Source organism: Haliotis rubra, unplaced genomic scaffold (genome assembly GCF_003918875.1).
Source record: "Haliotis rubra isolate DU_JTF1 unplaced genomic scaffold, ASM391887v1 Scf190, whole genome shotgun sequence".
Lineage (NCBI taxonomy): Eukaryota > Metazoa > Mollusca > Gastropoda > Lepetellida > Haliotidae > Haliotis > Haliotis rubra.
In genome coordinates, this window is record NW_025765892.1 from 997,177 (window position 1) to 1,009,845 (window position 12,669).

Sequence of the window (12,669 nt, forward strand, 5' to 3'; positions counted from 1 at the left end):
AAGTCACACACCACAATATTTCACCTATAAATACATTCCGTCTATGAATAATCGATCTGCGCACCATGTATGATTGCGACACCGATCAAAAAAAAGTGTCCCCTCACCACAAGCATGGTTTGCTGAAGACCAATTCTAACCCAGGTCATTTATAACTTCAAGTTCACATAATTCAACACATATATGTGTAATCTAAACATTCGGCAGTATTGAACCGAGTACTGATATTTGTAACGGACATAAACATGAAAACGACAACACCCGTGAATATCCAATTAGCATAAAATGTGGGGAGGAAATATTCAAACATATCAACGAGGAAAGTTTCAAGTTTACAATCAGTATGCATGATACTGCCAAAAACAAGGTTTTGTACACAGCTCAATTGTCCAGTTTACACTGGAGCAGATGAACAAGATAGGGTTCTACGCTGGAACGTGTTTGCTGTGGTATTACACGAGGTAAGCTGTATCTTTTTAACACATCACTCAGCAATAATGAAACTATGTCGGGGCAGTCTGTAAATATCAGGTCCATGTAAGATGCATGGCACGCAGTGAGCCTGTTTTGTCCGACACCTGACATAGAAGTTATACAGGGCAGTGATATTATGTCCATGTAAGATGGCACGCAGTGAGCCTGTTTTGTCCGACACCTGACACAGAAGTATACAGGGAGAATTCCAGTGATATTTTGATGTAAGATGGCACGCAGTGAGCCTGTTTTGTCCGACACCTGACATAGAAGTATACAGGGAGAATTCCAGTGATATATTTGATGTAAGATGGCACGCAGTGAGCCTGTTTTGTCCGACACCTGACATAGAAGTATACAGGGAGAATTCCAGTGATATTATGATGTAAGATGGCACGCAGTGAGCTTGTTTTGTCCGACACCTGACATAGAAGTATACAGAGATTCACAATATGTTTATTAAAGAAATCCCCAGCATCAGGTTATCAATTGTAATAACGTATAGTGTATTTGAATCTAATATGTTGTTGTTGTAACAACAGGTCTTGAGAATGGGCTGGGCTTCGGAGAGGTGTCACTGGATCTCTGTGATGTTTGTCTCCCTTGTGGTCTCGCAGGGTTTGTATAATATGTTACATGGCAGTAGATTAAATACACGTTTGAACGACGAGGTCTTCTAACCTATCATAACATGCACACAAGAAAGTTGCTTTTCATTTTGTCAATATCTGGTTTTGTTTTCTCTGAAGTATTATGTCTGATTTTACTTTGTGACAGCATGCTGTATAATGAAGTGCAACAAAGACTGAGTTGTTATCTCACTGAAAGCCAAAATTTTATATTAACAATATACAAAATTATCATTGATGTCTGTGTACATGGGACAATGTATGATCGATTACAGGTATAGTGCTTTATAAAGGAATACCTTTGAGTTACATATTTAATTTTACACAAACTTATATATTTCACAGCATATACCTTGCCTTACTTTGAAATGTATCATATTTTCAGGTCTGGAAAGTAAATGTACTCAATCATTTTTTTCATCCCACAGATCAAGAACTGCACACAATTTTCACTTATTTTATACAGCATCGTCGCCAACGTACAACCTCACATCAACACCAGCTACAGCGTACAACATCACGTCAACACCAGTTATAACGTACTTCCTCACATCAACACCAGCTACAGAAGGACAGCCATGTATTCTGTCTTGTACACATGGGTTAGGTCGTACTATAAGCACTGCCTTGTGGTATAGGAACTGGGTTCGGATATTCCAGACAAACTGGAGATACCAGTTTGAGATGCTTGACAAGGACGTAGATCATGAGGAGTTCCGGTCCGTGTCAGGACGGATCTCTGTTGATGCCACCCTGAACCGCCACAACGTGATTCTCACCATCAACTCTACTGTGGATGAGGAGTCTGTGTGGACGTGTGGTGTTGGGGTGGACACCAGTAATAACCTGACAGTAACAGTGCCTGAACCCACAACTGGTGAGACATTTACGTCCTATGACGCATCTCATTCTCCGGACTGAAGATAGCTACTCGTTCCCTCTTACTTAAACAAATATGCCAAATGGACATGTGTGTAAAACTGCAGTCTGTGTAGCATGCTTAATGTCAGAAATAAGCAAATGATTTGCTTAGACTTAAACATTTAAATTTAAAATGATATGAGCATTGATACTGCTGAGCCATGTAGCCTGACAGGGTGATTGAAACAGGTGTGGGTTTGTAATTAGTTGTGGGATGCCAAGTAAATGTCATTAAGATAGCAATGATAACACAAATCTGAATCTGAAACAAATCACGATTTCTAGAATGGCGATCGATGTTATTTGTGAATACAAAAGTCTTCTATGATTTACTTTAACGAGGTCACATCTATCAGTTTAGTTTGGGCAAGGTAAATGCCTACATACCCATTGAGAACAGGGTTGAATTTGGGTCTTTAAGAACCCATGCTTGTCGTAAGAGGCGACTAACGGGATCATGTGTCAGCCTCGCTGACTTTGGTTGACACATCTCATCGAATACCAGTTGCATAGATCTATGCTCAAGATGTAAGTCACAAGACTGCCTGGTCCAGCCCCGATTATTTGCAGCCTGCCGTCATAGAGCTTGAATATTGTTGAGTGAGGTGTTAAACAATAAATAAAATCCCAATGTTCACTCCCTTTTCAGTATAGTTACAAGATGTGTATATCGATACATTGTTCTTATTACGACATTCAATATGCTTCCTGTTACAGACGCGGGGACAACAGACACAGATAACAGGCCAGCTCCAGACGAAATGACTGAAGACAATGGTGGGTACTGTGACATTCAAATATTTAGAACAATTCACGTCAGGCAACCATGTGGACAGGCCAGTATATGAGCACTATGACAAGTATGTAATGATGATATAACAGACTATTAAAACGTATATTCCTGATCTTGATATTCAAGTTATTGCTCATGCCTTTGCTATATTTATATATATAAACATAAGTTATACTAAATCACTGGTATGTATTGCCGGATGTATTTCACTTGACCTGTGGAACCACAAATATGACCTATTGTGAATCAAAGCAAAGTATGTACGATGTTTGTATACCTTCTGTGAAATCTGAAGTTCCTTTTGAGGCGTGACAGTGGTAATCTGATCGTGGTTGCGGTGAGTATTGGCGAACTGGTGATATATTGGTGGAGCGTGGTCCTGTGCTCAAAGCTCAGGTCACAAATCGGTGAAGTTAAGCAGCGTCTGGCTCGGAGAGTCCTTGGATGGGTGACCCTGTTTGGCAGCTTGACTCCTGAGAGTTTCTAGGACTTGAGTCCTGCCCCACAACGAAGCACATGTGACACATGTGGTCGCACCTTAGGCAAGTGAGTTTGTTCAAAATTGTCCCTGTTCACCCAGCAGGAAAATGGGTACCCTGTGGAAAAAGTCATATGACTATAACCTTCTAGCGCCTAACAGGCAGCTTGGGTTATCCGGGGTAATAATGTGCTGTGCCTTGATTGTTAGCGCTATGAGTATACCTAGTGTGGAGTTTGGCGCTATATAAATGGACACATTATTATTATTATTATATTCTGATACGTTCACACACCGTTCCGACGTTTACATCGACTACTTTTAATAAAATAAATGGAAATGGTAAGAGTGAGTGAGTGAGTTAAAATTTATAGTCACATCGGCAATATTTCAGCCATATTGTGACATAAAAAGTTATAAATTAACAATAAACACAATTACATTATAAAACACCTGTCGACGAAGGACAGTAAAACAACTAGATGATCACAGGAATAAATTTAAGACTAGTAATTAAATCTAAAATAGTTTGCCTATAAATGACAATACAATATCAAAACCGGCTATAGATTGCCAACAACTGAAGGTAGACCACCATACTAGGGACCATGGGGACTTACAGTACATTTGCTTCCTGCATAGGCCCTAGCTGGATTTACATCATCCCTTCAGCTGTCAGCAATTTAGATACATCTGGCCATACATTAAAATTACACATATTCTACGAATAAAAAAATGGAAAGTTGGAAATGGTAAGAAGCCTAAGTTACTGTACAAATGTATATAATGAACACCCGTCACAAACTGATCGTGTAACAGCAGGATTAACTTGCTCATAATTAAAGACGGATCTGTGGACATGAAGTTTACACCGTTCTGTGCTTACGATAATTGTCTGTGCCCATCTTGCAGGGGAAGGGTGGGCTCTAGATACAAGAAACTATCTTACGCTGTTTTCAATGTGCTCTTTCAAAGATTGCCCGAAAAGCCTGCCTTCCTGGACCTCTTTCGTCTCATTGGCAATCCGATCTTCTTCTTGCTTAAGGGCGTCTTCGTGTCAGTCCACCTGCCTTCAGAGGACTTCTTGAATCTATTCTTCCTCCATGGTGTCTTCTTGGTAGACAATCTGTCTTCAGAGGACTTCTTGAATTTATTCTTCCTCCATGGTGTCTTCGCAGACAATATGTCTTCAGAGGACTTCTTGAATCTATTCTTCCTCCATGGTGTCTTCTTGTCAGTCCACCTGCCTTCAGAGGACGTTTGGGATATATTATTCCTTCACGGTGTCTTTTTGGCAGTGCAGCTGGCACCAGATGGCTTTGGGGATATATTCTTCCTCCATTGTGTCTTCTTGTGAGTCAGACTGTCTCCAGAGGACTTTCGGGATCTATTCTCCCTCCATGGTGTCTTTGAAGCCCACCTGTCTACAGACTGCAATGCCTTGAGATCAATTACGGGTTTGTTTGGTTCAGTGCATGTGTTTGGGACCAAGTATAAGGTTAACTATTTGCTCTAAACTATATGTTTTAGTTTGCAAAAGCACACACGTGTTACACATCATTTAAATAATGTGTTACAAACTTTTAAAAAATCCGCTGAACAGATGCGTATTAAATAATGACTTTATGACAACCATTGGCAGATCATACATTTATGTGCAATGTTATAATGAAAGATTCTTTATATTTGATAATTTAATTTTCATTATTAATATGCCACTAAATCTAGATCCAAATATATGCATGTATTTATTAGTATTTCAATATTTTCATAAAAATCTGGTAGGTATTTCTGTGGTTTCAATACAAATTCTCAGTGCCTAAATCATAACAGTTTGAATGAAGAAAAATATGTGCTATCTTCCCAATAATCGTTACCTAAAAACATTTTAGGGGGTATTTCATGAAGACAAGGTGCGATGGAGGGAGGTATTTGTTGTGTGCTGCGATCGGTTCCACTTTTAGTTTGCGCAGCATTCTATACGCTCTTGCAGAGTCGAGCTTAAGAAATTCGAACCTACACCATTGAAGAGTTCGATTTCAGTCTTTCAGCCGCGCTAAGATCGATTTTGTGCAGGTGGATTAAAGCAATTGGATGTTGATTGTAAAGTTGATTGTAGGGGCATAAGATTGATTGTAACAAAGATTGCTCTGTGCAAACGGAACCTGATTGAGTGGAATGCAACCTCTATGTAGGGTCTGTTTATGACAGTTTGGTTCAAAATAGTGTCGACCTTACAAAACTTATGTGCATTTCTGAACAATAACAAGATTTAATACACCATTGGCGTCATATGTATTTTCTTCCAATAGGCAGGTGTCACTGGCAAAATGTCAACACTGCCTAATATGGAAAACAAGGTGCGTTGATATCGCGGTTTGGTCGAGACAGTAAACAAGGTCTACGTCAGAGGCAAGGAAATAATACTTCCTGAGCAACAGTGGTAATTAACATGCTACATCATAAAATGTGCTAATCAAAACATTTAAGAGAACATGAGTGTTTTTTTCCTTGACTTTAACCAGTTCGATTGATCCCCAAAACGTGACATAAGGTTGGTGAGAAGCCAGGAATGTGAAAGATGATATTAACTTTCTTAAGAAGGCACTGATGAGATCGTAGTTATACGTTTTAATGGCAAGCCACAAAAGTAGGCAAAATGCAAATTTATTGAGAACAATTAAGATGTCTTAATAAGGCCTAAGATGGTGAAACCATGGGCAGTATTGTAATCTGCCTCAACGACGGCACATCACCATCGAGGAAATAGCAAGAGCTGTAAAATGGTTTAATGAGGAGGTGTCCATGAGATAAGCTGCAAACAGACATGACCTCATGTCATTCACAAACTGCACCACAGAATTCGGCAACTGAAACAATTCGTGACCGACCCAGGTCTTGGCGTCCAAGAGTGAGTGAGTGGGTGAGTGAGTGAGTTTAGTTTTACGCCGCACTCAGCAATATTCCAGCTTTATGGCAGCGGTCTGTAAATTGTCGAGTCTGGACCAGACAATCCAGTGATCAACATCATGAACATCGATCTACGCTATTGGGATACAATGACATGTGTCCACCAAGTCAGAGAGCCTGTCCACCCGATCCCGTTAGTCGCCTCTTTCGACAAGCATGGGTTACTGAAGATCGGTTCTTCACAGGTAATCATCCAAGAGACACAAGAAGTGTTGTCTGGAAGCATGTTGAGAACTGCAACTGGTACTACAGTGAGTGATCAGACGATCAGCAATCGTCCCCGTGAGCAACATATTCGTCCCAGACGTCAATCCGTAAGACCTGTCCTGCTTCCACGGACAGAGATGTTTGTGCACGACGTCATCATCAGTGGACAGGGATCAGTGTGCAGGATTCTAGCTTACAGACGTCGTGGTGACCGTTTTGCCAACGTCTACCCAAGGGAACGTTTTGGCTTCGGGAGTGTGATGGTGTGGAGCGGATTTTCATATAGACACAATGCGCATATGCATATGGTCAACGGCAGCCTCAATGCTGTTCGTTCGTGACACGGTAAACATTGAGGGGGAACCTCTCCCTCCAATAAAGGTGAATGAGTATAATGAGAGTGTCCAATGCTTCGGAGTACTACCTCATCTTGACAATTTAGATCAGTAAAGGCGTTACACGAATGGAATTGGAAATTCCATGTTGGCCACGGATAGGAGCAACCGCTGTTTTGCAAAACAACAATGCCATGCCTCTTCGTCTTCATGTCGCCATGGACTTCTAGAGGTAGAACAACATGACACAGATGGAATGGCCGGCACATTCACCTGACATCAAGCATCTCTGTCACCAACTTGGAAAGCAAGTCAGACAGAATCACCCACCACCACAACATTTGCAACAACTTGTTCAGTTCCTGATTCTTGAGTGGAAAGCCATTCCACAGAGTTAACTACAAACTTAAAACTGTCACAAATCGTGTAAAACTGTATTCTGACTAAACTGACTGACTGACTGACTGAATTTGGTTTTACACCGCTTTTAGCAATATTTCAGCAACATCACGGCGGGGGACACCAGAAATGGGCTTCACACATTGTACCCATGTGGGGATTCGAACCCGGGTCTTCGGCGTGACGAGCCAACGCTTTAACCACTAGGCTACCCCACCGCCCCTATTCTGACTAAACATCAACAGTGTCTAAATGGTTATCGCTGGATACGCTTTAATCAAACTGTGCTAAACAATATCGAACTAAGTGAAATATTTGTTGATCCCTCGCTTTGTTCTACTCCCTGGCGAGCGAGACAAATTCTGTCAGACCAGTTCTACCAAAAGTGGAGAGAAAACATTGAATCTAGCTATAAGGGCATTCTTTATAAACATTTAAAAAAATCAATACAATTTTAACAATACTTACTATTACCTAAGTCTGTCTCTATCCCTATTCTAAGATTCCGCACTTCAAAACATAACTTACCCATAGAGACTGGCCGGTGGCAGGGCATTGCGAGGGAAGATCGTTTATGTAAACTCTGCAAACAAAATGTAATGGGAGATGAGTTTCATTACATCTTTACACGTGAAGCTCTTTCCCAACCAGATTATTGTATATTCCCAAACTATATTATCAATGCCCAAATGTATATGTCTTTTGTAAAAACTTTATACCTAAATGCACAAAAGAACTGAAATGCCGGTCTAGATTCATAAACATTTTACAAATCTTGTCAAGAAATAGTCACTAAGATGCATGTATTATGTCTAATATAACTGTTTTGTGTTTTGCTCTTGTACTACCGTAGGTGGTTTTGGTGTCAAAAAAGATTGATTGATTGTTAACTACAGAGATTAGTTGAGCTGACGAGACGTCGTTCTGTGACCTGCGGGATCTCCAGGTGTGTTCACACGCTTCACTGACTCTAACCCAACTTTTCAGACACTGTTTTGATCTCATAGTTCAAATATCGCTTGAAATATTTCATGACTATTTTCAGAAAATCAATGAAACCGAATTACTTGCTGGGCATGAAGTTGATCTTGAATATTGCCGGAAGTAGATGATTTGAGGTATTACAGAGTAGAGATTAGTGTCAGCTGCATACAAGAAAAAAGTGGGAAAACAAAAACCTGATATAGACTTGATACGAAATGAAAACCTGATCGCAAATTTGCTCACATTATTAACGGAATAAACCTTCAGCCAATGTATAAGAAAGAGGTAAATACCGACGATCAAGTACACTTCAAATCTTATTGTATTACATATCTGTATTACATATTGATACATTATATAACTGCATATCAAAAGAATCATACATAATATGATAATGGTTTGAAAAAAGCACACTATTTTCTGAAAGGTACTACTTTTTTCCTTTGTTTGTTACACAAAGAAGGAAATGATATTCATTTCCGGTGTCCCTCTAGATTCACAGAAAATAGTACGCAGTCTCATATCATTAGAGTCGTCTTGGAGAAGGCCGTGGGCAAAAGCGATCTTGGCACTACGGTGAACGTGACTACCTACGGTCAACCACCTAATCGTAACTCCCTATGGTGATCGTACCTCCCTACGGTGATCGTAACTCCCTATAGTGATCGTAACTCCCTACTGTAAACGTAACTCCCTACGGTAATCGTAACTCCCTACGGTGATCGTAGCTCCCTACGGTGAAAGTGACTATCAACGTGGAACAACCTATGGTAACTCCCTACGGTAATCGTAGCTCCCATTTTACAACAGTCGCAGCGCTGAGGTTGTTTCGAACAAGGGCACTCAGAGTAATAAATGTAAAGCATGTCTTTCATTATTCTCTGGTTTCAACAGACTCTCTGTGCAAATTATCCTATAGATGTAGCAATATTCCAGCCACTTCAAGCAAGCAGGGGCGTGGAGTAGCCTAGTGGTTAAAGCGTTTCGATTCCCCACATGGGTACAATGTGTGAGGTCCAATTTTCTGGAGTCCTTCGCCGTGATATTGCTGGAATATTGCTAAAAGCTGCGTAAAACTAAATTCACTCAAGCAAGCATAGGGATAAACTGATGTCGGTTTGACAGTCAGAAAAATATTTTTTCAAACATTGTACATTCCTTTCTTTCGAATATAATGAAATTAGGATTAACGAAATTCTGATTCAGCAAATTCTTGCAAGACATAGTCAACAACGATGTTACCTGTTTTTGCTTATTATTATTATTTTTGTAATTGCAGATTATCAGCTAACCCAGGTCTATATTCTAGTCACGTGTGGAGTTGTCTGTTGTGTCATTCTTGTCATAAGCATTGCCATCATTCTGTATGTGAGAAGACGCCCAGCATATGGACCCAGTATGTCTTAAAGTACACCTCTACAGGACAATATTATACAGTAATCCAGAGGAGGTTCGGGTCCGACGCAACATCATCATTTTATGTGATTGTATGTTGTTTGACTCAGCAGTATTCCAGTTATGTGACAGCGGTCTGTAAATAATCGAGATGGACCAAACAATCCAGTGATCATGGGCGTCGATCTACGCAATTGGGATACAATGACTTCCATCAACCAAGTCAGCGAGTTTGACAGCCCGATCCCGTTTGTCGCCTCTTCCGACAAACGTGTTGCTCAAAACCCGAATCTTCACGGGTGATACTCTAGGTTATCCGAGCAGCTGGGTTTGTCGATCTTTGCATTTACCAATAAAGCATATAAATGTATGTTGGTTTCGGAAAAGCAGATTATCGGACACTAAATATGCACCTTGAGACAGACGGAGAGCGTGCACAAGATCATATTTGTCTGCTTCTGTCCCTCTGTTTAAGTGAATTACCCTGCTGTGAGTATTATATCACGGTGGTCTTTTTGTGTGTTTAATGCAACAGACAGAGAGAGGTTTGTTTCTCTGGTTGTTAAAGACAGTGTGTTCGATTATCTATGTAACACCAATATAATTGCTGCTACGATTAAACCCTGTGACATTAAATCCCGACTGATCCTGTAACCATCACTGTCTGGATCAAAGCACGTATTTATTCCATGTATTCATCAAGTATGACTTCACTCGGGGATATTTACTCCATACGTATTTTGTGTCTGCAGTTGCTTTGTGCGCTCAGTGTTTGAAATCATTCATGTCATAAATACTCAATAAATGTCAGACACAAATAACTGATGCATATCGTTGTTGTTCTAATTTCCTTGAAGGCAGCGAACATTCGTATTTCCTTACTAATACTAAAACTTATTTAACATTGTAAGCGCCACTCGTGGCATATCAAATCGTTCTTAGCGACCATTACCCCTGCCAGCTTCCGGTTCAACGGAGTGAAGAGAGTTCAATAAAAGCGGATGTTTACACGATAGGTTCTTAATAGCCTGGAGGCGAAAAAGAGAATCAGAAAAGATGACATTCTGTTTATTTTCAGGGTGTTTTAATATACCTGAAGGCTGTTAATATGGTGTTTGCTTCGGCTGTGAAAATTGAGGTGTGATATGTCATTTAGTATGTCCGAAAACGACTGTATAGGATCTCCACCTTTCCTGAAATGGTCATGCTTCAAGCGTGTTAACCAATCAGCCCTGGCGAAGTTCCTTCTTGATACATGATCATGACCAGGGTTGATAGTTTTGAGAATGGTGGGGAAGTGATCACTCCCACACAGGTCATCATGGACCATCCATTCAAACTCATTACACAAGATCGAACCTGCGAGTGACACACCCAGGGAAGAATATGTTCCCGTAGCTGGATGTAAATAGGTGGATGAATCAATGTTAGATATGCATAGGTTATTATCTGAAATGAATTCCTCGAGGATGTTACCTTTATTATTAGTATTAGCTCTTCCCCAAAGCGGGTGCCCATGATGAGACCTGGCTTCGGAAGTTAATCATACAGTTTGAAGATGTGATTGTTGAATACAAGTAGAGGGAGGGATGTCAGCGCAATGTGCAGAGTCAGCAACACATTGAAGATCCTATTCAGGGTGACAGGGCTAGGAATGATGGTCACTTACTTTGTACATACATTCTAGGGGTGGGGATTCACATTTTACATGCTATTCCATAAAAATCATCATCACCCCACTAGCTATAAATTATGAACGGTCCCTTAGGTTAAAGGTATCAGTATTTTTAAGATATGTCTCTTGGAGACGGTTGAAGATCTTGTATGAGTATTTCATTGAAGTTATTCTGCAGTCCTCTGTTATTCCACTGAATTAGATTGGCCAACTGAGTCATGGTAGCTCAATTGGAGATTGCCCACGTGAATGTGAGGTGGTGCTATACCTCCACCTGTCCTGTGATCACAGAGTAACCTTCATATTTAAACCTAGAGGTCCAAATGTATTCTGAGTTGGAACCTCAGAAGATGAAGGGACAGTAGGTTGTTTGTCTCTATTTCATTTCTTTCCACTCTTCTGTTTGGAATTATCAATGACTGGTTTAGAAACAAACGTTTCAGGTTGTTTCTTGTGGTGAATTTCTGTTTGAGAAGCAGTCGTAGATTGTGTGACTTTGGGAGTAATCTGAAGGTCTGAAGCTGAAGGAACAGGTTTGTCTGACTTTACCCATGTCAAGTCGGTCTGACATGAAACGGAGGAGATTGCTACAGAGCGAGTGACTGCAGCAGAGTAGATCAGATTTGATGGAGTTGATGAAGTCTGATTTGTCAACATTATTTTGACCTAAAGGTGTGACATGTTGTTTTAACATTTGATTTTCAATATTTGTGATCTGGATTAAGCGGAACAGGTACCATTACAGTTAACGCACTTATAGTCTTTCTCACAGTCGAAATCCTCATGTCGATCAGCACAACGATGGCATACTGCAGAGTTTCGACACGATTGGGATCCATGGCCGAAATGTTGACATTTATAACAATAGAGTAGACTGGGGACATGCACATCCACTCCGTTTTGAAATAACCTGCTTTTGAAGAAATAGATATGTGTTGGTTTTCACGACGACTTCCTGCTTTTCAATCGTGAAACGTTTCACTGTTGATACACCTTGATCTGCCAATTCTGAAGCAATGTCCTCCTCTGGCATATCAGTGAGACGTGCTCTGTCTCGGATGATGCAACGACAAGAGTTTACCATCCTGTGCATAAAGTTAAACAACCGCCACTTGTTGCATCCACTGTTCCTGAATCTACTGAGCAATTCTCACCTGGTATCTCCACTGAGCTCGACTGCCTGGCCCACGTAGTTCCGGCATAGTAAGATGGGGAACAATTCTCACCTGGTATCTCCACTGAGTTCCACTGCCTGGCCCACGTAGTTCCGGCATAGTAAGATGGGGAACAATTCTCACCTGGTATCTCCACTGAGTTCCACTGCCTGGCCCACGTAGTTCCAGCATAGTAAGATGGGAACAATTCTCACCTGGTATCTCCACTGAGTTCCACTGCCTGGCCCACGTAGT

The 12,669-nt window shown here is 40.7% G+C and overlaps 1 protein-coding gene across 1 annotated transcript; it reads left to right on the plus strand.

Annotated features, from left to right (window-relative positions):
* Window positions 1-1,021: 1,021 nt before the first annotated feature.
* On the plus strand, window positions 1,022-2,912 carry LOC124274402. The gene is made up of 3 exons (XM_046709779.1): window positions 1,022-1,092; window positions 1,570-1,980; window positions 2,742-2,912. The coding sequence occupies exons 1-3, from the start codon at window positions 1,026-1,028 to the stop codon at window positions 2,870-2,872; spliced, it is 609 nt and encodes a 202-aa protein (XP_046565735.1). The 5' UTR covers window positions 1,022-1,025; the 3' UTR covers window positions 2,873-2,912.
* The last annotated feature ends 9,757 nt before the right edge of the window (window positions 2,913-12,669 follow it).